Source organism: Coccinella septempunctata, chromosome 5, assembly GCF_907165205.1.
Source record: "Coccinella septempunctata chromosome 5, icCocSept1.1, whole genome shotgun sequence".
Classification (NCBI taxonomy): Eukaryota; Metazoa; Arthropoda; class Insecta; order Coleoptera; family Coccinellidae; genus Coccinella; species Coccinella septempunctata.
The window spans coordinates 15,938,241-15,964,886 of NC_058193.1; the positions used below are offsets into that span (position 1 = coordinate 15,938,241).

The 26,646-nt window shown below is 35.7% G+C and overlaps 1 protein-coding gene across 1 annotated transcript; it reads left to right on the forward strand.

The window, feature by feature from the left end:
• Window positions 1-19,306: 19,306 nt before the first annotated feature.
• Window positions 19,307-23,876, forward strand: LOC123314051 (piggyBac transposable element-derived protein 3-like). Its single transcript, XM_044899163.1, has 4 exons — window positions 19,307-19,535; window positions 20,978-22,330; window positions 23,090-23,145; window positions 23,437-23,876. The coding sequence occupies exons 1-4, from the start codon at window positions 19,519-19,521 to the stop codon at window positions 23,874-23,876; spliced, it is 1,866 nt and encodes a 621-aa protein (XP_044755098.1). The 5' UTR covers window positions 19,307-19,518.
• The last annotated feature ends 2,770 nt before the right edge of the window (window positions 23,877-26,646 follow it).

Consider the following 26,646-nt stretch of genomic DNA (forward strand, 5'->3'; position numbering starts at 1 on the left):
TAGGAAGATTGAAGTGCCGCCACTGCCGCCCGATATAAAGTAATTCATGTTGGACGAAATATATCAAATGAGTCGATAAAATTCGTTGTAACCGTTTTTTCCATCGTTGAGGAACACTTGGAATATTACTGACTCCAAACTTACCATACCATAACAAAAAGGTTCCAAACTTTACGATTTTCATGAGTATAAATAATGTATGTTATGAATTTTCATTGAACTGATTCAAACCAAGAACTATATGGAATAGTCATTTCAATTATTACTGAAAAAAAATAAGTGAACATATTCTTTTAGAGAATTTTTTAATGGAATCAATGAATCTGTGAATATTATATAAAGCATCAAAAAGTTTTGACGCAGAATATTCAAAATATCACATTATATTACATTTCGCCGAATTACTCAAAATAAAAGATGATAGTTGGTTAGTAGGCGTACCTTATCTACTGAGTAAAGAACAGTAAATCCGGGATAGCATGCTCGCCACCGGATTACAGCACTTCAACTTATCTATCTACTATGACTGAAATCCATGGCAGAAATATTGATTGAGATCTTTTTAATTCGTGAGAATTTGAATATTCGAACCGACAAACTGGTTATTATATGCAGCAAGTTAAATGAATATTTCAGTATTTCATTGCTGAAAAAAGTCCATGGTACAAATGCTGCATCTATAAAAACTGATTGAAAGGGAAAGAAACCAACATCTGTAATATCAACACACAATGAGTCCACAATAATCTATTCAAGTTAGGAAGTTATATCGTTTCCTCAAATTACAATATAACTCATACTTACAAACTGACCTGTCAAGTGTCAAGTATATTGAAAAACATGAATTGAACAATGAAATCACAGTATCAATATGTCAAATCATAAACACCAATAATAGAAAACTTCTAAAAATAATATCAATTCGATTCTGATTTTTAATTTTTCATTCTTCAGTAGTAATAGAAGACTGTCGAAAAACCTCCCGTCGGGCTAATTATGTAAGGGAAACTGAAATATCAAATTATTCAATAAAATTTACTGCAGCCAATCGTTCTGTTGTTGAAATACTGTGTTTTTACACGTAACAATATTTTTATTGTTACCATAACAAAAAGTTTTCGAAACATTACGATTCTCATAAGTAGGTAGGAATATGTTATAAATATAGGAAGATTGAAGGATCTCCACTGCCGCCCGATATAAATTAATTCATGTTGGACGGAATATATCAAATGAGTCGATAAAATTCGTTGTAGCCGTTTTTTTCATCGTTGAGTAACACTTGGAATATTACTGACCCCAAACTTACCATACCATAACAAAAAAGTTCCAAACTTTACGATTTTCAATCAAATAATGTATGTTATGAATTGTCATTGAACTGATTTGAACCAAGAACGATATGGAATATTCAATATAATATGAAGACTGCAGCAAAACGAAAGCAAAATGATTTACTGCAGCCAATCGTTCTGTTGTTGAAATACTGTTTTTTTACAGGTAACAATATTTTCATTGTTACCATAACAAAAAGTTTTCAAAACATTACGATTCTCATATATGAATTAATTCATGTTGGACGGAATATATCAAATGAGTCGATAAAATTCGTTGTAAGCTTTTTTCCATCGTTGAGGAACACTTGGAATATATTACTGACCCCAAACTTACCATACCATAAGAAATAGGTTCCAAACTTCACGATTTTCATGGGTATAAATATCTAATGTGATGATCATGGACGTTAGATATAAATTTTTTATATTCAACTGCTTATAGGCAGGAAGTCCAAATTGAACCTTCAAAATAAATTACTTATTTACAAGGCAATCATCAAGCCAATATGGGCGTACGGCAAATCATCCAAAGACTCCAATCTAAAATACTACGTTCAGTGGTTAATGCCCCTTTGGTATGTCTCCAACCACACCATCCATGAGGATTTAAGAGTCCCATATGTTACCACAGAAATAGAAAATTCCTCGAGAAAATATCATCAGAAGCTAGAAGGACATGCCAACCAACTGATCGACCAACTGACAGAAGATCCGTTCAACTCACGGAGGTTGAAAAGAACCTGGCCAAACGACCTAACTGGATAATCTTAACCATGAATTGATGTTCAATACTTTCTCTTAGTCTCTACATACAACACATTTACTTAATACTTTTGAAAGTAGATTGTAAATCTCTATGAATTCAATAAAAAAAGAAACTAATTATATGGACATAATTCAATAAAACTCATTGGATCCACCCGTTCTGTTTTTGAGATACCTACTCTGAAGATAATATTTTCCTCATAATCATCATACTATAACATAAAGCATTAAGGTTCCAAACTTTGTGAGGGGCATACGTATATAACATTAACAACGATATATTTTAACTGGCAGAATCATCGAAATATTCTACTTCTCCTCCATCGGTTGGAAAAGTGTTGATACGTAAAAGATCTCAACCGTAATTAGCCATTTTTTTCATTAATTACGTGTTTCAAACGATTGAATATAAATCCAATCCATAGGGTGCGATATCCATCCATCTAAAGCGATCAGGAATTTTTTATGACAATTATTGACTCAATAGGTATTACCAGATTGCGGAAAGAATGTAGAATATTTGTGAGAGAAAACTTCTGAAATCAGAATTTCCGTACCTAAATGAATACAGACAAAGTATTCCCCCCTTTTCATGAACTGACCCCGAATTGAACAAATTTTGGATATACAAGCTCATCAACTCCTGAAAATTCTAGAATATTCTTCCCCGTTCGCTGGTGTCTATGAAATTAACGAATGAAATATATCCACATAGCAACAGCCGTAGGAATTCCCTGATGACGAAATTCGCTAACTTTTACCTATTCAAAATATCCCAATATTGAGCAGTAAATCTTCTATAACAATAATATGAAACTCAAATGAGACTTTGAAACTCAATATCAAGAAAGGAATATTTCGTACTTTTGATATTCCTATAGACCCAAAACTTCGGTGGATATATACAGGGTGATTTCTGACCAATGACCCATTGAAAGGGGATAATAGAGGACAATATGAGGAGTCAGAAATGGACACTCAATCATATTTTATGCCTACTAGTTTCTGAGATACTGGGTGTTTCCTGAAAATCATTATATTGAACCCCCGACAGTTTCGAAACTGTTGATTTTGATGATATTGGTCAAAATTTTATCTTTGAGACAATCAGTAGCAGAAATCAATAAAAAAACAGCACCATACAAGATCATAAACTTTTTACGTTCTAGTAGTAAAACATCACTCTGTATTGAGTCAAAAAATTTTAATTATCAATCTCGTAGACATAAAAAAATGCAATGATCAATCTGAATAGCACAAATTTTCTGTTTATAGTAGAGCCATCTGAAAAACAAAATATCTCGATTTTTTTTACAAATCTCGAAATAATCGACTGATTTCAATAATATTTAAAACTATGTTTGAGAAGCAGGTGTTAAAAAATTATTTCGATATTAAAGACTGATTTTGTGCCCTAGTTTTGATGATCAGATATCAAAAACACCACTCCGTATGATTCACATTTTATCATCAACATATTATTCGGAAAAGGAGAAAAAATATTTCTGAAAGAATTATTTTCCATCATTCAGAGTATCCAAATCGGTGGATAAGTGGGGGAAGTCCTAGAAGGAGGCCAGCACCATCTCCTGATTTTATCCCTTTGGATAATTTTTATAGGGTCATTAGAAAAAATTAGTCTATCCGAAAAATATTAATACTAGAGCTGAATTATTTCAGAGATTTGATATGTGTTCGTTAGAAGTTCAATTCAAATATGAATTTTTCGTCTATGAATGAATTTTCCGAAACGTGTGACTAATCAGTTTAAAGAAATGTGCTAATTGAATACATTGTTGCCGAATCATTTTTTCTCGTCTTCACGAATATGTTAGTTTCGAATTCATCATTGATTTCTAGAGCATTTTTTCTTGTCTTCACGAAACTGACAGAAAAAAATTCTTCGCGTACAGAGTTATGTTTTGATACATGGGCGTGAAATGTTTATAATAGAGTACGGTCCTTCTTTAGAGAATTTTGGCAAGAAAATTGCAGAAAGTATGCGGTTGAACAGTGAATTTCTACTTATGTAACTGCAAAGAATTCACGATGCATGAATTCACTAGTAATTATCTAGAGAATTTTCGACTGTTGTTAACAGGCTTTAAAGACAAAAATATTCAATAGTTTGGAAATTATAGAGGTTTGAATATACTGTGATGTCCAGAAAACACCAAGTACCTCAGAAATTGGATGTTTGAGTGCCCATTTCTGACTCCTCATATGATCCCCTATTACCACCTGCCCGATGGGTCATTGGTCAGAAATTACCCTGTATACTTAGATACATTGGATCTTTTCGTATTTTATGCAGAGAGTTTAAAAGGATTCACCATCTTTTCCGCAATATTTGTGTCGACTTGAATCTTTCGATAGTACCGAAAGTGTATATCAAATGAAGTCAAAGTTCCTGAAAAGAACTGTTTTTAATTTTTTTCATAACTGATCCATGAAAAGTGATTGAAAACTTATAAATCGTTCAGATTTTTCGGAAATAAATTTGGAAATTCAATGGCTGATAATACAGCAGAGAAGTGATTGCTCTATATTTTTGGGGACACCTTTGGCGAATGAAAAATCTTATCAAAGGTCTACAACAGAAGGAAAATTTTACACTCAAGTATGTATATACTATAAATGAACCATTTTCGGGTAGAATACATTTCACAAATGAATTTTATTTCTGGACGTAAGACATGAAGTTTATTTTTGGAGAAAAACGATGAGGCCTAATTAATATATATCATTGAACTAATAAGTTCAGTGAAATATACAGGGTGTTTCAGAATAAGGTCCCGTGAATTCGGGATCATATTCCTCAGATGATTTTATGCTACAAAGAAGCTATGGATATTGTTTCTGAAATACAGGGTGTTCAAATAAAAAAAATTGTAAAATCAGAAGTTATCTCCAATGTCGGAGTACATGAGATAAGTAATTGCAGAATTTCGTAGCTATCTGATGAAATTGCTTTCATTTTTATCTCAGAAAGTATTTATTTCAGGTGAAAAACTCAAGAAACCATTCTGACTGTGGATTATTGGATAATTACGAAAATAATTTCAAATTTGAAAAAAAGTATTGGCGTACCATTTTTTTACCAAATTTATTCGGAAAGAAGTCTGTACGGACGCCTCTGGGGAATATAAGAAATAGTTTGAAATTTGAAAAAATGTGTTTTAATGCGTACTCATAACCTACCAAAACTCAAATGAAAACGGTGTACGGTTTCGAAAATATTTCCGAAAAACCAATTTTTGTTTTTCGGAAATATTTTGTATTTCAGGAACAATGCGTAAGAAACCCATAGTCCATGGTATCTTTGTATCATAAAATCATCTGAAAAATAAGATACCGAATTTACAGAACCTTATTCTCATCTTGAAAATTCATTTGATTAATTGAGTGTTTGGGCCCTATAATCATGGACTCCAAATGTATATGTTTAAAATGAGTTTCTATTCAGTGAGGGTGAATTAAAGTCTCGAATGCGTTTCTCTGCTGAATATCAAACTTTAATTTACAAAAATACAAAGCGATATAGCCGTCAAATATCAAAGAAACAACATTTTCAGCCTTCATTCCAGATTTCTTAGATCGATAACGGAATTCTATGAATTGAATTTGATCTTCACAATTATGACAAGAAACGCGAACTTCAAAGATAAAAACTCTCAGATCACGTAAAAGGACAAATTATACCAGAGAAACGCTGAAACATGCGATATTTTCTTTAGATGTGTTTAAATCGTAATATTTGAGGACGTTTTTCGTTATGGTATGGCCAGTTTGGACAAAAATATTTCAGTGATCTCACAACGAAAATTTTACAAATGAATTTCATTTGTGAATGTGAGAAACAGGTTTTATTTCTGGAGAATAAGAGCATTCACAATGAGGCCGTCATGTTAATCTCTACGTCGTGTTATGACTATAATTATTCGAAATATATTTGTGTTTTTCAATATATTATAAAATATGTTGCTATATATGGTGAAAGTATTTATTATCTTCAATTAATTCATTGTGGAAACCTCGAATTTTGGTCTACAAATTTCTATGTGTGTGAATCGTAAAGTTTGAGGACGTTTTTCGTTTCGGCAAGTTTGGGGATTTCATTTATTAAATGATGGGAATACCTCTAGGTGAATTCTGCACCAATTCGTCAGAAGCAAATCAGTTGGAAAAATTGTTGCCTGGCAATGAGAGAACAATGACCAATCTACATATTTCAGATAGTAATTAGATGTATCATGTACACTGATTATAGTATATTTCACCCTCAATTGTCGATAACTGACGAATCAGCAAAATGTTCAGAAAAAAGTGAATTTTTGTTATGGTAATATCAAGTTAACCATGTAAACCATCATAATATGAATTTCTTGAAGTGGATATAGGATAAATTTCTTCACGAACTCTATCAATCTGATTTCGTACATTATTATTGATCATTAAATCATTATTGGTCATTGAACTTTACTGCACTTCATAACTTTTTCTGTTGTGTAAATTGTGAGGTTTGAGCTTGTTTTTAGTTATTTGATGAACAGTTTGGGGATGAAAATATTTCGAAGACTCTTTCAGTTTGGTCGTTCAAAAAAGTCATTTAACTGTACAAAATTGTTCAGATTCACTTTGTAGAATAATTCGATAGAATACGGTAACAATAAGCTCAGGAGTAATGCTTCCACTTGTCTCGGAACGAATTTATTATCGAAAATGTATTTTATATACATTTTTTAAAGAAGTTCGGAGTCACGTCCCCAAACTAACCATCTAAACAATTTCTGAAAAAGTTTGGGGTCAGGTCTCCAAACTAACCAACTCCCAGAAGAAAAGTTTGAGGGCCGACCCCAAAGTTGACAAATGTCTCCAAACTGACCATTTAGCGACTGAAAAGTACCCCAGACTTGACGATTTACATACATATATATATATATATATATATATATATATATATATATATATATATATATATATATATATATATATATATATATATATATATATATATATATATATATATATATATATATATTGTGTATGAAGAATTTGTCTATGATTTGCCCTCTATAGTATGAAAGATGCGTCGGTAAAAAAAAAAGAAAGGTTATGTAACAAGAGTGAAATTCAATGTGTAGTCGATGTAGTCTTGGGAATTATAATTAATAAAATCAATAAAAAGAAGCGAGGTGTCTCATTCCATGACAAAACCCATAAACCAATAACACAAAATGCCCTAGAAACAATCAGAATCAGAAGGCGAAGATAAATCCAAAAGTGCTTTCACAGCAGTTTTTCTTAATAAAGATTGGTACCTCGATTCTGTCGCCAGTATGCACTTGACGTGCAGGCAGGATTGGCTAACTAATAAAATGGAACCATTGATTCGAGAAATTAACGTAGCCGATAACACAAAAATTCCAGTGGAAAATTGTGGAATAGTTAAACTCACCACCAAGGTTGGAAATGATGAATTCAAAGTGGATGTACAGAAAGTGCATTACGTTCCTCAATTAACTACGAATTTGTTAAGTGTTAGTGAACTTATAAAAAATGGAAACTTTGTTAAATTTGATATGGACTATTGCAAAATATACAATGCGAAGAAGGTTCTGGTGGCTGTGGCTTTCTTAAATGATGGGATATATAAGCTAGATGTCTCAAATAAATAAGTTTGCAGGTCATGCAGTGGGAACTTGTGAAACTTGGCACAAGAGGTTAGGACACATAAACTACAATTACCTGAGTAAGATGAAAGACGTATTAGTCCAGGGTATTACTTATAATGGGAACACTCGGATTGAAAACTGCGAAGTTTGCTGTGAAGGTAAGCAAACACGTCAGCCTTTCAGAATTAATAGTAATAGGGCAACAGAATTGTTAGAGTTGGTTCACAGTGATGTTGCAGGACCCATGGAGACTGCTTCCATTGGCGGATCCAAATATTACGTTCAATTTCAGGATGATTTCAGTAGAATGTGTTTTGTCTACTTTATGAAGAGAAAGAATGAAACCTTCAGGAAGTTCAGGGAGTTTCAATGCTTAGTTGAGAACCAACTGAATAAGAAGATCAAAATCCTGCGCACAGACAATGGCGGTGAATATGAAAGTACTGAATTCAAGCAGTATTTAAAAAATCAAACCTCTAATGCTTATACCCCAGAACAAAATGGTTGTGCTGAAAGAACGAATCGTTCCTTAATAGAGAAAGCCAGGTGTTTATTATATGAAGCAGGTTTGGAAAAACGCTTCTGGGCAGAGGCGATAAACACAGCTTGGTATCTAAGAAACAGGTCAGCTGTGGCAAATGTGCCCAAAACAACATATGAAATTTTCTACGAACGAAAACCTGACTTGAGTCATGTTAGGGTTTTCGGAAGCACTGCCATGACCCACATACCGAAAGAAAAAAGGAGAAAGTGGGATAAAAAGTCAGAAAAACCAATTTTAGTGGGTTTTTCAGAAACTAGAAAGGGATACAGGCTATACAATCCAAGAACGGGTAACATACCATCAGAGATGTCGTCATTTTTGGAAAAGCATGAACAGATACCAGACATAGACATAAATCCTGAAGATAATAGTCTGGTTGTAACGGAATGTCAAAATCCAGAAGAGGAGATTTCAGTTTCAGTGGGGGACCAGAGCACACTACAGAAATCTGAAGAGAGTGCAGAGAACGAGACCAGTTTGGAAACTAATACAAGTGATGAAGAATACATTCCTCATGGTGCAGTCATTTCAAATGAACCCATCAGAAGGTCTAATCGTGAAAGAGTATCGAAGAATTATGATGATTATGTTACCTACATGTGCTCTAATATAAGCTCTGATGAGCTTGTTGTCGAAGATACACCATTGAAGGCATCGGAAGCTTTGTCAAGACCGGATGGTGAACAGTGGAAGGGGGCGATGATGGAGGAGTTGAGATCATTTGAAGAAAACGATACTTGGGAACTCGTGGAGGCTCCGGAGCAGGGGACAATAGTGGAGTACAAGTGGGTATATAAAATAAAGTGCGGCAGTGAAAATAACAAAACGTATCGTGCAAGACTAGTGGCAAAAGGCTTTGCACAGAAAGAAGGCATAGATTATGAAGAGACATTTGCTCCTGTTGTTCGTTTCAGTACACTTAGACTTCTGTTGGCGTTATCTGTAAATTTAGACTTAGAAATCACTCATCTTGACGTGAAAACCGCGTTCTTAAATGGTTTACTAAAAGAGAACGTTTATATGCGCCAACCAGAAGGTTTTTTAGTTAAAGGATCAGAGAGCAAAGTGTATAAACTCAAAGGGGCTGTTTACGGGCTAAAACAGTCTTCTCGTTCATGGGATAATCGAATAGACAGTTTTCTACAAAATTTTGGTTATGTAAAATCTAAATTTGAACCTTGTATTTATATTAAACAAAGAAATGGTTTAATCACAATAGTTGCCTTGTACGTTGACAATTTTTTTATATTTAATAATGATACTGACAGCTTGTGTTCATTAAAAGAAAGATTGAGATCAGAATTTAAAATAAAAGACTTAGGTAGGGCTAAAGCGTGTTTAGGAGCTAGAGTTAGGTATGCTAAGAATAAAATCAGTTTGAATCAAGGACAATATACATAGATCTGATTTTAAAGCGGTTATAACAGACCACCCTTACGCCGACCCTGGAAGGACAGCTGGACACATCTAGCCTAGTCGCTATGCAGATTTTCCGCCAATAGTTAGTTCTGCTTAGATACTCGAACGGCACGCATCTCTCTAATTAGGTTTCACGAGTTTACGTGTGTAATTCCGGAATAAAGTAAATTAACCACAAGTGTTTTAGAGTTATTTCTGTGAAACCCCTTAAAATTCCTATCAGGAAAAAACCCTCTTATAGTGGCGCTCAAACTAGTGGCCAGAAAACTCTAAAATTCGCGAGTGTTTCACAGGATTTTAACGGTTACTCGAGTGTTACCACATCTTCAAAATTGTTTCTTTCGCTCCCGGTTTGTGACCGATTTGAAGGACGTGAAATAATTTGTGAACATGTCGAAAACTGAAACTTTTAACGTGCTTGTCTGTGTTTTGATAACTCGTTAATCGCGGAATTATTCTTTCCACCCGAACATTTGGTTAGAACTGTTTGTGATTGTGGTGTGTGATTCACCCTCGGATTCACCGAAGGAATACAAAGAGGTACCTTCCCTTCCTATAGTAAGCTTATGGTTGTCGCTGCAAACTGTAAGTACATCTTAACCTTTTTCACGTGCCGAATTGGTGAAAATCAAAGACAATCACGGAAAACCAAGGTGGTCACCAATACTTTCTACGTTCGCGAGAACAATTGCAAGTGGAAGAACAAGAAAGTTGCAAAATGGCTAACGTTGTTTTAACAACGTTAACAACAATTCGCAGAACTTATGTCTCGAATATCAGTGGCGGGTAACAGTACACAGGGTGTTGCTCCTGCTGGGAACTTTTCAAAGTGTTCGTCGCGTTTCGACGGTTCCAAGGATTCGGACGTGAATGCTTTCATTGACGCTATAAACATCTACAAGGATTGTGTTCAGGTATCTGACGCGAATGCTCTCAAAGGACCGATGTTATTCGATGATTTCGCCGCGAAGTGGTATCAAGGCGTAAAGTCAACGGTAAACACATGGGATGAAGCTTTAGCTCTCCTGAGAACCACATTCGGACCACAAAAACCTCCTTATAGAGTTTATCGTGAACTATTCGCACAGGAACAAGATTCTGAAACTCCTACCGATATTTTTATTTGTAAAATGCGTTCGATCTTAGCCCAAATTCCGTCTAGCACTCTGAATGAAACAGTTCAATTGGACATGGTGTATGGACTACTCAATCGTCGAATCAGAGAAAAACTTCCACGTGATCAAGTAAAAACTTTCAATGAACTTTTACAAAATTCTAGACTGATTGAAGAAACTTTCGAACATAAGATCGTGTCAAAAGATTTTAAAGACACTCAAAAACGTGCTCGCTGTCAATATTGTAAGAATATGGGACATACAAAAGACGAGTGCAGGAAACTCGAGAACAGGACTTCGAGAAACGATGAAAAGCCCAAGGCAACATCGCAGGCGCAGGAATCCACTCGGGATCCTACCGGTTCTCGATCGAACTCGTCTAATTCGTCGTCAACTAACACGACAAAACCTGCTGGCGGTCCTCCATTATCGTGCTATGGATGCGGTAAACCAGGTTACATACGGTCCAATTGTCCTACTTGTAGCAGCACAGAAACGGCCTCAATGGAATTCTTCAGTATGGATACGCTTATTGCTCCTCGTTAAAGACCAATCATTCAGGTCAATATTTTAGGACATCAAGGTCAACGTCTGATAGACACAGCAGCAAAGCAAAGTATTGCTGGTAAAACGCTTTATGATATTCTGAAACGTGAAGGTCAAAAATTTCTGAAAGAACATATTATGGTAAAATTTGCTGATGGTCAAGGTAGAATGGAAAATGTTCTTGTCACAAACGTCGATGTCAAGGTTGAAGACAGAAGAGTACCTACTAAATTCATCATTTTTCCAGACGCTCCTAATAAAACACTTTTTGGAATAGATTTCATACATGATGCTAAACTCATCTTAGATGTTCATAATAAAGAATGGTACTTCTCTGATGAAAAATCTATTCGCTACGAATTAATATTCGAAAGTGCAACCAAAGTTCCCGAGATCGCTTCATGTTCAACTACCAAAAGAGAAAATTGTGAAAATTTGAGAACGGACGAAGGAACGATGCTTACAAATGACCAACGTTATCGACTCAACGTATTCTTGAATCAACACGAGAATATATTCAGTCTGGGAGGAGAACCGACTCCCTACGCAGAGCATCACATCAACACAGGTGATCATCCTCCAATTGCATCACCTCCATATCGAATGTCACCAGCTATGAAGTCAATGCTGAAAGCTGAATTGGATCGACTATTAGCTGAAGGGATTATTAAGAGTGTGAAAGTCCGTGGGCTGCTCCAGTAGTGCTAGTTCCGAAGAAAGACGGTGGAATTCGGTTGTGCGTGGACTATCAACGCTTGAACGCCATAACAATCAGTGATTCGTATCCTCTGCCGCGAATGGACAATTTGCTTCACGCAGCTAAACGGACATTTTACATGACCACGATTGATTTACGATCGGGTTATCATCAAGTTATTTCATGCCCTTCGGATTGAAAGGTGCTCCAGGTACATTCCAGAGACTGATGGACCAGTTTAGACGTGGTCTCGGTAGTGTCGTGATTCTATGTTATTTAGACGACTTAATCGTTCTTTCTAGTACTTTCGAAGAACACCTAGAAGACTTAAAACTTGTGTTTGATAGACTTGAACAGTTCAAACTTCGCGCGAATCGTAAGAAGTGCGTGTTCGCGTGTGCGAAGATAAAATATATCGGACATTACATCACGCCGGATGGTATTTCGGTTGATCCTGAAAAAACTTCTGCTATAAGTCAGCGTTTGCCTCCGCGAAACGTTAAAGAAGTGCAATCCTTTCTCCAAACTGCAAGTTGGTATAGGCGCTTTGTAGAGAACTTTGCCGAAGTGTCTCGTCCGCTCAGCGACTTAACAAAGAAGAAAGCAGTTTGGCAATGGGCTCCAGAATGTCAAGCAGCATTCGAGAAATTAAAACAGTTGCTGGTATCCGCTTCCATACTGACACAAAGTGATGGGAGTAAACCGCACATCATACGCACGGACGCTAGTAGCTATGCTTTTGGTGGTGTACTGCTACAAGGTGAAGGAGATGATGAGCACCCAGTAGAGTACGCAAGCCGGTTATTGAACGCAGCAGAAAGAAACTACTCTACCACTGAACGAGAAGCTCTAGCTGTTGTATGGGCTTTAGGAAAGTTCAGAGGATATGTTGAAGGTTCTCCGATCATCCTGCAGACCGATCACCAACCACTGCGATGGCTCCTCAGTCTGAAATCTCCTACGGGAAGGTTAGCACGATGGGCACTATTAATACAAGGATATGATATCAAGATAGAATATCTACCAGGAAAACGAAACGTTGTCGCTGACACCTTGTCTCGACCTCCATGTGATCATGAAGTACCAGAAATCTGCGAGTTGTGTGAAGTCATAGTTGAACTACCTCGAAGAAGGGCTGATGAGACGAGAAGCGAACAAATGAAAGATCCAGAACTTGCAAAGATAATTACGAGTTTCGAAGATCCTTCTGATACAGCTTTCACTAAGTGGACAGATCGAGGTAATATCCTATCCCAAGGGGTATTATATCACTATTCACCCGAAGATGATGAAGAAGAAGCTCAATTGGTAGTACCTAGTCATGAAAGAGATAGAGTTCTCAAAGAGTACCATGATGCCCCAGAAGCTGCTCATTACGGTGTTGAGCGAACCCTTCAACGCATTGCAAAAAGGTATTACTTCACAGGAATGCGTCGATTCGTAACAGAACATGTTGGCAAGTGCCTTGAATGTCAACGGTACAAAGCAACAAACCAGAAGCCAGGAGGATTACTCCAAACTCCTGTATATGCACAGAGATTTGAAACTCTAGCGATAGATCTTTTCGGACCATTACCCGAAGGTCCAGGTGGTGAAAAATGGATATTCATCGTAGAGGACGTCTCAACAAAGTGGGTCGAATTATTTGCCCTACAACGTGCTACAGCAGAGGAATGTTCTCTTGCCCTCATCAATGAAGTATTTTTCCGTTATGGACTTTCGCGCAGGATTATAAGCGATAATGGTGTTCAATTTGTATCTGCTGTTATGCAACAGTTATGCTATATCCTGGATATAAAGGAAGCATTCACTCCACTGTATCACCCATCAGCTAATATGGTAGAACGGAAGAATCGTGACCTTAAACCACGACTCGCCATATTAGTGGGGAATGATCATCGATCATGGCCTGAAAAGCTTGCTACTACACGATTTGCCATGAATTCAGTATGGTGTGAAACCACAGGAAAGACTGCCGCTAACCTAACATTCGGACGTGAGTTACGAACCCCGGATGACGCCAAACATGATCTGAGGACGGTTACAGAAACCGAAAATTTCCTTCCCCAAATCACCCCTTATTTGAAAAAGATTTCAACTACTTGGCAAGAAGCCAAAACCTTGAATGAAAAGGCTCAAGATCGTCAGAAGCTTTACGCTGACGCCAGAAGAAGTGATGTAGACCCTTTTCACATTGGTGATTTAGTATGGGTTCACACACATGCCCTAAGCAACGCTACGAAAGGATTAACTGCTAAATTTAATCCAAAACGTGATGGACTGTACAAGATACTGAGGCAGGTATCTCCCGTTAGCTATGAGGTTGCTAACCTCGAAAATCCAAAAATTCCACTAGGAGTTTACCATATCTCAGCCCTCAGTCCTGCCCGAGCCAGTGAAGAGCAAAACCTGCAATTGGGTTGAGAAGAAGAGGACGTCCCCGGAAGAAGAAGGCGTCCAAGTAACTGGTCCCTCCTCGAGGTGAGTTCGAGACCGGGGGGGAGAGTGTAACAGACCACCCTTACGCCGACCCTGGAAGGACAGCTGGACACATCTAGCCTAGTCGCTATGCAGATTTGCCGCCAATAGTTAGTTCTGCTCAAATACTCGAACGGCACGCATCTCTCTAATTAAGTTTCACGAGTTTACGTGTGTCCTAAGTTCCGGAATAAAGTAAATTAACCACAAGTGTTTTAGAGTTATTTCTGTGAAACCCCAAAATTCCTATCAGGAAAAAACCCTCTTATACGGTTCAATATGACAAATTGTAAAAGCGTTAGTACTCCTGTTGACAATAATTGTACAAAAGCTCAGGATACCACAAAATGTAGCAAGGATGTACCTTATCAAAGACTTATAGGTAGTCTTATGCATTTGGTTGTATTAACAAGGCCTGATTTGGCATATACTGTTAGCTATTTGTCTCAATGTAATAATTGTTAAAATCAACACCATTGGAATTCTGCTAAACGTGTCCTGAGATACTTGCAAGGGACTAAAAATCTTTGTTTAGTATTTTCCAGGGATGACAAGCCTCTGATTGGATTTGTGGACGCTGATTGGGCATCGGATAGGATTGACAGGAAATCCTACACTGGTTATGTGTTCAAGCTGTCCGAAGGGTCGATTTCCTGGAAGTGTGAGAAGCCAAGTTCGGTAGCACTCTCAAGTACCGAGGCAGAGTATATGGCATTGAGCGAGGCTACTAAAGAGGCTGTTTACCTACGAAACCTACTTGGAGAACTCACAGGCAGAATGAATTGTGTGAAAATATTTAATGACAATCAGTCAGCTCAAAAATTGTGTGCAAACCCTGTGTTTCACGAAAGGACAAAGCATATAGACGTCAGATTTCACTTTGTAAGAGAAATTGTATCTAAGAAAATTATAAAAATTGATTATTTACAAACATTCGATTTGACAGACTTAGGTTTACAAAGTCAAAAACGCTTAGTTTAGTTCATTTGTTAATTTTTGATAAGTCGGGGGTTGAAATATTGTCAAAAATTAATTTGATTTGTAATGTAACGCCATCTGTGAGATAATATGTGAAACCATCACTTGTCATTGTTTTGTTGGTTGTCCATGCTTCAACTTGAATGAAAGTTTAGCCTTTGGCTGATTTCACCCGATCCTCGATTTTCAATACTGCTGACGTATGAAAGATTTGGATAAAGATCTGTCAGTGTGTGCAATAAAATTTTCAGATCCACCAGAACCAACAAGAAGAGATGTATGTTATGTACCTATATATGCATATTCAAGAATAAGGTGTCAGAAATGTGAAGTTGCCTTATGTCTAACAAAAGATGAAAGTTGTTTCACCTCATTCCATGTAAATAAATAATATCACTCTTTGATTCTACTTATTTCATTTATTATTCATTCCAAAGTGCCTAATACATATGCCCACTGACTCCATATGGCATCAAGTCAATATTTTACTAAAGACTTGAAAAAACAACTTTTTTTCCTCACCAATGTGTTCAGTATATTTCTTATACATAGTATTTGTTGAGAAATATTTTTTCCAATGGGCGGATAATAATTCGGGCTGGAAAGCCCGAGTATAGTTGTAGTATTAATGTCACGATATATTATTTGGAAATCAAAAGACACAGAGTAAAAAGCATTATGTTTATAGAGTTTCTATTTGAAGTTTAGATGATTAATGTCCTTATTGCATGGATCAATGCAATGAAATATGTAATGATATACCTAGGTAAGCATATAGTGCTTTTGCTGAGGAATTAGGAAAAATAATATTTTTATAAATGATCAAGGTCAAGGCTCTCTTGGAAATATTAATTGGGGCTGATCATTTATTATCACCTGTTAACAGGCAATGTTGTAGGTTCTTTTCAAAGTATAGTAGCAATAGAAACTGATTCAGGCTGGGCGGTATAAGGTATCTCGAGAGAATGCAAAAATTCAAATTGCGTGACTATGTATTGTTGTAGTATTTCTGAAATATGGAAATTGGAGTCAATAGAAATAAATGATGCATCTGAAAATAAAAGTAGTGAGCAGGTATAGTAGTCCATTCAACTATGATTGACATCTCAGTAGGTCTTGAAAGTCCAGGCGCAGCTTAGTATCTGGTCATAAAAGATCTTCAATAATACTAGAGTATCAATTATAGAACTGGAATTTATAAATATAACCCCAGTAAAATATTTGAAACGGAGAAATATTCTAATTCGAAGCATATTAATTAGCATTCAGAATTGATACAATTATATTAATAAAATTATAAAGAACATAAACAGCAGTACAAAATTCAAATTATCTTCGGTCAGTGCATAGATTCACATTTTATTCACAATACCAACCTGAATTCCGCAACACAAAATCTCAACTTATGGGCTATTACCAACTTAAATTCAATTTTCCATAGCCACCGAAGATGTCAATCATTCTTGAATGTTATATGTATATATAGAAAGAAGTTAAGGATTTAACGACTCAATAAGGAAAATAATTACTCTTTTATCCCAACCAAGCTTTCGCAATGACTTTATTCATTGCTTCTTCATACATGAGTTCATTCAATGTGTCAAATATGTGAATTGGACATTCTGTAAGAACCTGGACAAATATTGGATATTGGGTGGACGTTGCGTGGACAGCTGATGGAGATTAACTTGACTTTTTAATGGATGTAAACTGGACTAGTTATAGACCTCATATCGGCGTTAAATGAACCAATATATAAGTTCATTTAATGATCGATATGACGTCCATAATTAGTCCAGTTTTCATCCTATCGATGAAGATACTTGATTTCAATAACAGGTACATAATGAATATATGTAAAAAACTATCAATATTCAGAAGAAATATCAGTGATTTATTATTGCAATATGGAAATTTTTTAGCGAATCAGACAAGAATGCACTGCAAATTCAAATGATACAAAAAATCTATCCTTATCAGCTACACTGACTACTTAGGAAAGTGAAGTAGAAAGAAATTTTTTGTTCCTCCAAAGTATCACAGTTCATTCGTGTCCATACAGTTATAAAATCCCAAAAAATATATTATAAGATGATAGATCAGTGTTCCATGAACTGCCATTTCATATGAGTAAATAATTCAAGGTACAAATGGACAAAATGGAAATTAGTTTCTCACCTACATAAAAAGGTGAAGTTAGAGATTATTAAGGCAAAGGTTGGAAGAGATGAAATTGGAATTCGTTGCTTACAGGAGTCTGTTCGAAAACTCGAAAGTCAAATTGTCAGTTCGAAATCCTTGTTGGAATACTTCAAGGAAAAGGCATATACAGTAAAATCCTGTTATAACGACATTGGGGGGACCGTGAATATTAAGTCGTTATATCCGATGGTCGTTATATCCAAAAATGTGTATAAAGAACTCAGAAATAGGATTCATCTATGTATTTTATTTTGAGATCGTTATAACTGCATACATAACGAATATAAAATACAAATAGGTATATACATATGCGAATACATGGATAAGATCATCGAATTCATACTGTAAATAACTATATGTTACAACATCGAACTTATTTATATATATACAATTAAACAGTAGTGTGTAGTAGGCTTAAAAAAATGAGTATCGCTCCGGTATTTCCCCGATGATAGAGTCGACAGCGCTTGCAACGGCGAATTGTTACTGGTACGTCGTTATAAACGGAAGAAATAGAACAAGCTTAGAAAATTTCTGTCGCAATAAGCGACTTCGTCGTTATAGTCGAAGTCGTTACGTCCGAATGGTTTTATGTTGAATTACTTAGAATTTCAAACAATTGTCGATAATTTCTTCGTTATATACGGATTTTCGTTATAACCGGTGTCGCAATAAACAGCTTTCACTGTATCTCTGACGGAGCACAATCATTTATTGGTAAGATTCTCTTTTAGGCTAGTCGTCCATTGGGACCGGAAAGCTGCGAACTGCGGTTCAATCCGATTTCGTGCGATCGCCGGCCGTTCCTCCGAATTAGTGCGATGTCTATCGTCACAGTATTTATTCGAATTCAGAGCAGGATGAGATGGCTCTTTCGCACGGTGTAATATATTCAGAAGAAGAATTGGCTTTAATAAAGCTACAAGACGCAAAACTAACCATTTTGAATTAAGTATTTGTTTACAACTTTGACATAAATTAAAATAAAGCCATATTTTCGCGATTAAGACGCGTGAAGCGTCTTTAAGCGGTGCTATTCGAGCGAATAAGTCATGACGTCAGTCTTCAAGACGCGGAACCTGGCGGTCTCTGGAGAGCGCCTATGTCGTCTTAAGCGGAAAGAAGGGAAGGAGAAGGGAGAAAACATTGAATGTTGTATGTGTCTAACCTAAAAATGAAATTAATAGCTGTATTCGGGTTCGGCTTTTGGACAGTCCGAGAATGGTTCTAGAACTGCGCAGAGGATTTAATACCAGGGCGCAACAGTTTTGCGCAGTCTTAGAACAATTCTTGGACTGTCAGAAAGCCGAACCCGAATACATTGAATGACATCCCACACATTTATATTTTTTCTACTCTCTAAACTGTGTTGAGTTCCCATTCCCAAAAATGTCCAAATTTTAAACAATAAATTTAAATGGGTTTCTGGTTCAGGTAGATGAAGCCACAGCCAAATTATTAAATGGTAGGTAACATAAAAGTTATCTAAAAAAATTGTAGTGGAAAAAGTATTTTATATTGTTAGAATAGGTAGTTATGGATTCTTAACCCTTCAACGGCTAGCGTTGCATATATATAACGAAACAAGTGTTGTCAAAAAACCGACAACACAGCTTCATTTAACACTCTAGTGCAACGCCCATTGGCCGGCGTACTGCCCGAAGATGGCCCAACTCACATATAATAGTAATTCATCAGTATGTTTTCTATCGTCGCTGCGATTGTATGCTTTTTGTGAAGTGAAATCAATAATTGATCGAAAATGGATTTTCGGCTCGAGTAAGTACCACTAAATAACGTGCGTTCAAAAAAAATCGTCGTCAAGTAGGCTATGGAATTTTGAACGTCGATATTTCGTGCCTAAACGTAATTCTTAGCTCGTGCTATACTATTTTCCAGGTGAACTGTCATTTTAGCATTTTGGATTGTTGTTGAATTAAAATTATCAGCAAATTATAAAGATGGTTTTTACGGACGTGTGAAAGGCTTTTACTATTGAATCCTACTTCAAAATTGGAAAGAAAATTGAAGGAGAATGGAAATATTCTGTTCCGGCGACTTCATAGAAGCCTATGTTGCTGTAGATTATTAAGTATGAATTTTTCCATTGTACTGTTTTGCGATGTGTTGACGAAACAGGTATGTTCAAACAAAAAAGGAAGTGGTCGACCAAAGAAGAAAACTCCAGAGTTCAGCAATAATGAAAACATCATGACAGAAGCTCGACAAACCTCTGTTCAGGTTTTATCTCAAGTGGCTGGAGTATCCGTTGGCATATGCCACCCGATTTTGAAAAAAAGATATCCATTTGTTCCATAAAGATTGATATGTTATCAGAAAACTGAAAAGGTTGTGATTACCTAACCTTGTAGCATCCAAGAAAAATTGGAGTTCAGTATGCATCAGTCAAAGCAAAATGTGGACCTACTTTCTTTTATGGAACTTTAATAGCAGAACGTTATGATGGAGAAAGCATCATGCCTTTTTATAGCTGAATTGAATTTTAATAAATTGTCCAAAAGCTATTTTCATGTAATTCAGTTCTTTTAGTTTGATCATGGATTTTCAGTAATGACTGAATCAGTTCAATATTTATAGAGAATTAATAAACATATTATTGAGATTCTTACTGTGATTTATTCATATGACTGAAGTAGCTAGAACCTTCTTACAAAAAAAAAACATAATACCACGATCAATTCGAGATTCATGTCTCTTACGTATGAAAATAGTGGACGGTTAAAATTTTTACGAAGAATTTTTCTAACCGCCTCCGATTGTTTGGATTCTTTTCATCTTACTCAATGAAAGAAATGCTTTTCGAACGTTGGGTGAAATTTACAGGTAACTTTTTCTAAAAAGTGCCTTTCCGTACAAAATTACGAAATATAGGTTAATGTCATCACTGTTTACATTTTGGGAAGATGAAGTAATTCAAGGAAAGACATACGTTCAGCCACCGAACATCAGCCTTCAAAATTTCATAGCCTACTTGACGACGAATTTTTTTGAACGCACGTTATTTGTCCTTCGATAAACATGGACAATTTTCTAGAATAATACTGTGGAATAGTTAACCTACGTGACTATGTATTTGTTTTTATTATAGTCAATTGGGTTTTTCATTTATAAGCTGCAAAACTTCGCTGTTACTCAAAAGTAATGCACGCTGCATGGTGGACAAAAATGATATTTTTCATGACAAGAATTGTTCCTTTCAGACGCGGGTTGACGTTAGAGGAGGCTCTCCATATGGCGTACGATGATGATATAGATGTTCGTGAAATATTTATTGAGCCCCCCGATTCGAATATTCTCACGGATGAAGATTCCGGAGAGGAAGATAGTGGTGGAATGCTCGATAATCTTTCTGGGCGACAACTATCCCAAAAAGCGGAAGTAATTCTGAACCAACCGGTAGCCTCCTGTTCACCCGAACCAGAAGAATTCTTGTTTGAAAGACCCGGGATGAAAGATATCACTTGGTTGAAGGGTGATTTTGAAGAAATGCCTAAACAATTTCCTCAGCCAGATTACACTAGATATGACAACATGAGTTACATCGATATTTTCGAATCTTTTTTGGATGAAGATATAATACAACTACTTGTTGATGAATCGAATAAATATGCACTTTTCTGCAACAAACCTCATCCGAATATAAGTGAAGATGAAATGAAATGCGTTATTGCAATTCTGATAGTAACAGGCTATAATGAATTACCTGGAAGAGACTATTACTGGGATTCGAAAGCAGATATGAAAAATGCGTTAGTATGTGATTCTATGAGGCGAGACAGATTCAGGCAGATTCTCAAATATTTGCATTGTAGCGACAATACAAAACCCCATTTGGAAGATAAAATGTGGAAACTACGTCCACTCATGGACCTTTTGAAACGTAAGTTCATCGATAATTGGATTCCTGAGCAACAGTTGGATTATGACGAATCCATGATCAAATATTTTGGAAAGCATTCCTGTAAACAGTTTATACGTGGGAAACCCATCAGGTTTGGATACAAGATGTGGTGTCTCAATTCCACTTCTGGCTACCTTGTCAATTTTGATTTGTACACAGGCAAAAATCCACGTGGGAATTCTAAATATGAGGTCCAATTTGGAAAATGTGCTGCCCCTTTGATAAATATGATCGACGAATTTCCAGAACATTGCAAACATCTTCCAATCAAGTTTTATTTCGATAATCTTTTCACAAGTTTTAATTTGCTATATTATCTAAAACAGAAAGGTTATGATGGAACCGGCACGATGAGAGAGAATAGAATTCCCAAAAGTTGCAACTTACCCCCAAAAAAAATAATGAGTAAAACGAAAAAGAGAGGAGACTTAGTCAATGCTATTGACAGAGAACATGGAATTCTGATCACTAAATGGATGGATAATAATGTAGTGATAGTAGCATCTACATGTCATGGTATCAATCCAGTTACTCAGGCCAAGAGATATTCTCAATCAGAGAAAAAAATCATCCAGGTATCCCAACCAAAACTTATAACAGAGTACAATAAATGCATGGGTGGCACAGATTTTATGGACCAACAAATTTCCAGGTACAGAATCTCTTTACGTAGAAAAAAGCGGTGGTGGTCAATATTCACTTGGCTCCTTGATGCATCTGTAGTGAACGCTTGGATTACATCTAAAAGATGCAAACATCTTCAACCACTAAGTCAACTAGAATTTAGGAGAGAAATAGCCCAAGCATATCTATCCAAATTTGGTTCCTAAGGGAGCAGGGAGACCTTCTACATCTAGGTCAAGTACCTCAAATAACAGAATATCTGACAATTTGAGATATGACAGGATGGATCATTTACTCACCACCATCCCCAATAATAAGAGACGTCGTTGCGCTGGAGAAGGATGTACATCCAGTGTACGTTTCATGTGCCTAAAATGTGATGTGGGACTCTGCTTGGAGTGTAATGTCAAATTCCATAGAAAGTGAACATGACCTAAAAACATTATTTTTTGTGAGAAATATATATTTTTTTAAAAACTGCTTGAATTAAAGTTGTTCAATAAACCTTTTCAAATAAGAATTTCAGAGATTTACTTGTATTACAAAGAAAAAAATAATTCCGCCCTTAGAGGGTTAAGAAAATTGTTATGTTTTAGATGATCCTGTGTTCAGAAAAAATTATGAAAAAGCAGTTATACGTATTAGCAACAATTTAAATGTAAGTATTTCCAGTATACTGAGGTTTTAGAAACTAATGATTCATATACTTAGGTATTTTCTTTTGTCTACGAAATCTCCATGTATTTAATAATTCACTGTTGAACAAATATTCATGTTTGTTTTTCAGAATGTTCGTGAAGGGAATTCTTGCCAAGATTCAGAGCAGGTTATCTATGATTCAGAGTCAGCAACAGCCGGACTAGTGGAAAAAGAAAATGTAAGATTTGGTCTGAATTATGTCATTATGAAGGAAATTATTTTCATGAATATTTTAGGTTGGTTTTGAGAATAATAGAACTTGCACAATATGATCCACCAAAAAAAACAGTGAAATCGATATAGAAGCTACTTCGTTGTTCCTGCAAATGCGACAAAGTTTGTCGAAAGAGTTTGATGATCAAAAAAACCCAAAAAACGTGTTATGACAACGGATTGCTCAGACCCTCAATGAAAATGGTTTTTTTGTTGGAACAGGGTGTGAAGGAGCAGAGAAATGTAGGAAGAAATTTGCGAATTTGCAAGCAGCGTTTGTTAAATATAAAGATAAGAAGCGACAAACTGGGCAAGGCAATGTTACAAAACCTCCATTTTTTGACGAACTTGAAATTATATTGGGCAACAAAGACAAGGTTGCACCACCCCTAATTATCGACAGTATTGCTCAGCAGGCAAATACATCCATAAATGATACCGAGAATAGTGAATCAGATGTGATTCTATGTGATGAGGCAGAAGCCTCCACATCCAAAGGGTTGCCAAAGAAAAACAAATTCTTAAACATAAGATCATCTGCAAGGCCAGATAAGAACCAGTTACTGAGAGAATTAATAGACTTACAAAAGCAAGACATAGAAGAAAGGAGATCTGAATTCAAGATAGTAATTAATTTTCAGGAAACGAGTTCCCAGCAGTGACATGAACAAATTATGGCTCTAATAAAAAAAGACCGAGAAAGAGATAAAAAAAGAAAGAGAGACCACAGTGATAGTGATTAGTGTGCCTTGAAATTATATCAATATGTTGATTTGTTGTAAAAAAAAATTTTTTTTGTTTTTGATATGTATATAGAATAGGTGAACAAAGAGTTATTTTTGTTAGAATGATTATTTTTTTACATTAATAGGCAAGTTATTCTGTTATATAAAAAGACTGAATGAGAATTTATTTCATATTTAACTTTGTTAATATTTATTTTATGAAATTATAAAATCAAACAAATAATTAAGAAATGTTATTTCTCTTTTGTATCCCAATATTTTCATTGAACATATAGAAGGCTCCCTCCTCATCTTCATCATTCATGACATCAACATTATATTCTTCCTTCCATTCATCACTATTTGCATAGCAAAAGTTGTGCAACACACAGCAAGCTGTTATAATTTTGGAAGCTTTTATTGGGCAGTTTACATAGATATATTTTAGTACCTCCATGTTCCCTTCCAACATGCAATAACTTATAAAATGTTTCCTCAGTCATTCGAAACAATAAAAAGAAATCATAATTTAAATAATTGGAAACCCAATCATCCTGATATATCGACCTTATATGTTTTTCCCTGCTTTCATGTATTATAATTGCCCGATTAATATAATTTCTACTTGGGAAGAGTACCTCTGCTGCCAATAATGCACTTTCTTCAGCGTCATTCAGAATATATAAATATTTTTGAAATAATGAATCCATTTTAGCAAACAAATTGAAAATTCAATCAAAGAGGAACTCAATTCGAATCGCTGTCTAATGACAATGACAGATGATTCAACCATCAGCGATATTCTATTTTAGCGACAACAAAATTAATGACGTCACGCTTAAAGACGCTTGAAGACATCGATTAAGACGCTTAATAGCCAAAATATGGCTTAGATTTTGATAGAGAACATAGACCTAATATCAGATTGATTGATTTTAGGTCTATCGAAATACGACGAAAATATGTCCCTTTGAGAGGAAAGATGTAGACGTAGCAACCCATCTCTTTCTAATGGTTCGACAACCAATCGAACAACCGCATCAGAAGTCGAACGTAACATCGTTATAAACCAATTGACAGAGCGCAGAGAGAGATAGATTGCACTACATCTTACCTTTCAGTCTTCCTCAGTTTGCCTGCATCTAGATGCCGTTTCAGTTCTTTTAGAGTTCAATGGTTATCAAACACATGACTGATGAGTCACACAAGGAGCTCTAATATGGCCGTTTCTGTTCAAAAGGTTATTCAAAGGAAAAGCCCAGTATGCTACTTTCTTGTATTTTATATTTTATGGATTCCTCTGACTGAGAGCCTTTTATTCAGAAGTTTGGTGTTGATCACTCAATAAGCCAATGAGCTTCTTGCTCGAATTTCAGGATGCTCAAAAATTGAGGTTTGTTCAAACTAGAAAAAAAAAGAAATGAATTATCACCTTTGATTCGTCGACGTAGGCATAGGCATCGACGAAGGCGGGAAATGTGGGTGAATCATATATTCTCAAAAAGAAGTTTGGCGAATTTGCTCATTTGTGGCATGATCTGCAAGAGGACGATGACCACCACTTCTCTTATTTCCGAATGAAAAAGGAAACATTTCAATACGTTCTTGAAAAAATTCAATGCAAACTCAGTCGCAACCTCCTTCCACAATTACGCATCATATGATAATTACTTTCCCTTTGGTCCCACAAAGAAGAATTAACTTCTCGCTGTCCATTTTTTTCCTCAATTCGAATCCGATCGCAACTAAAATCCCAACAGGGTGGGATCGCATCGCACATCGCACGTATACGTACGAAAACTGATGAACGATGGACGCGGACCCAAATAGATATACGTGATGGGATGTCTTAACTGAGTCTTTTACGTAGAACGGACAACATAGCGCTGATTTAAAACCCAAAAATGTTTTGACAAGCGTCATAACCTAACATTTTCATACTATACAGAGTGAAATGTTTCAAATTTCCATGGCCAACCGACTGCTAAAATAAAAGTGAATGGAGCATAGTGAATTTGGCGATAAGTCCTACTAAGCCAACCTGCTCTATGTTCATACAGAGAGTTATCATATTTTTTATTATAATTACATACAAAAAGTTGTCATGCACCGTCATGCGAGAACGCCTTTTTGGAGAATCAGTTAAATATTTCAGTACATTGTTTTTATTCGAATAATTACTATTCGTTAAGAGATGTTACTTATTCAAGAAATTATATTTGAGTTATGAGTGTATGTATTTGATGGTTATGAGTGTATTTTGCTAGTTATGTATTCAATCAGAAGTTGTTAGCTTAATTTTAATAATGAAAATTTCGATTTCACTAAATTAATTATTCCAAAGAGCTTAAATGAAGAAATAAAATATAGGTTAGTCGACGGTTAACTGTTGCATTTTTTATTTTTTGCTTACACAAAAATTCAGTACGAAATTTTCGAAATATTCCATGTATCAATTCTTTATGTAACATCATATTTGTATTCAAATTTCGCATTATATCTCCCATTTTTTAACCCTCCTTTCACGAAGCTCAAATTTTTGCAATAAATGTTCGAATGAGTAGCATGCAACAAATAATTATTTTTGATCTACTCTATTACGTCTTCAACCATTTCATTATTGTTAAGCTCCTCGATAATTTGCAGTTTTCACCGATATTCGAATAATCAAGTGCAACCGTATTTCCAATTTATGAATCTTCTCAAG

What these genes read in the sequence shown, in the direction of transcription:
- LOC123314051 (XM_044899163.1), top strand. An exon ending in ATGGACCAACAAATTTCCAG is followed by an intron (nt 22,331 to 23,089) that starts GTACAGAATCTC and finishes TTTGTTTTTCAG; the next exon opens with AATGTTCGTGAAGGGAATTC. An exon ending in CAGGTTATCTATGATTCAGA is followed by an intron (nt 23,146 to 23,436) that starts GTCAGCAACAGC and finishes TTGTTGGAACAG; the next exon opens with GGTGTGAAGGAGCAGAGAAA.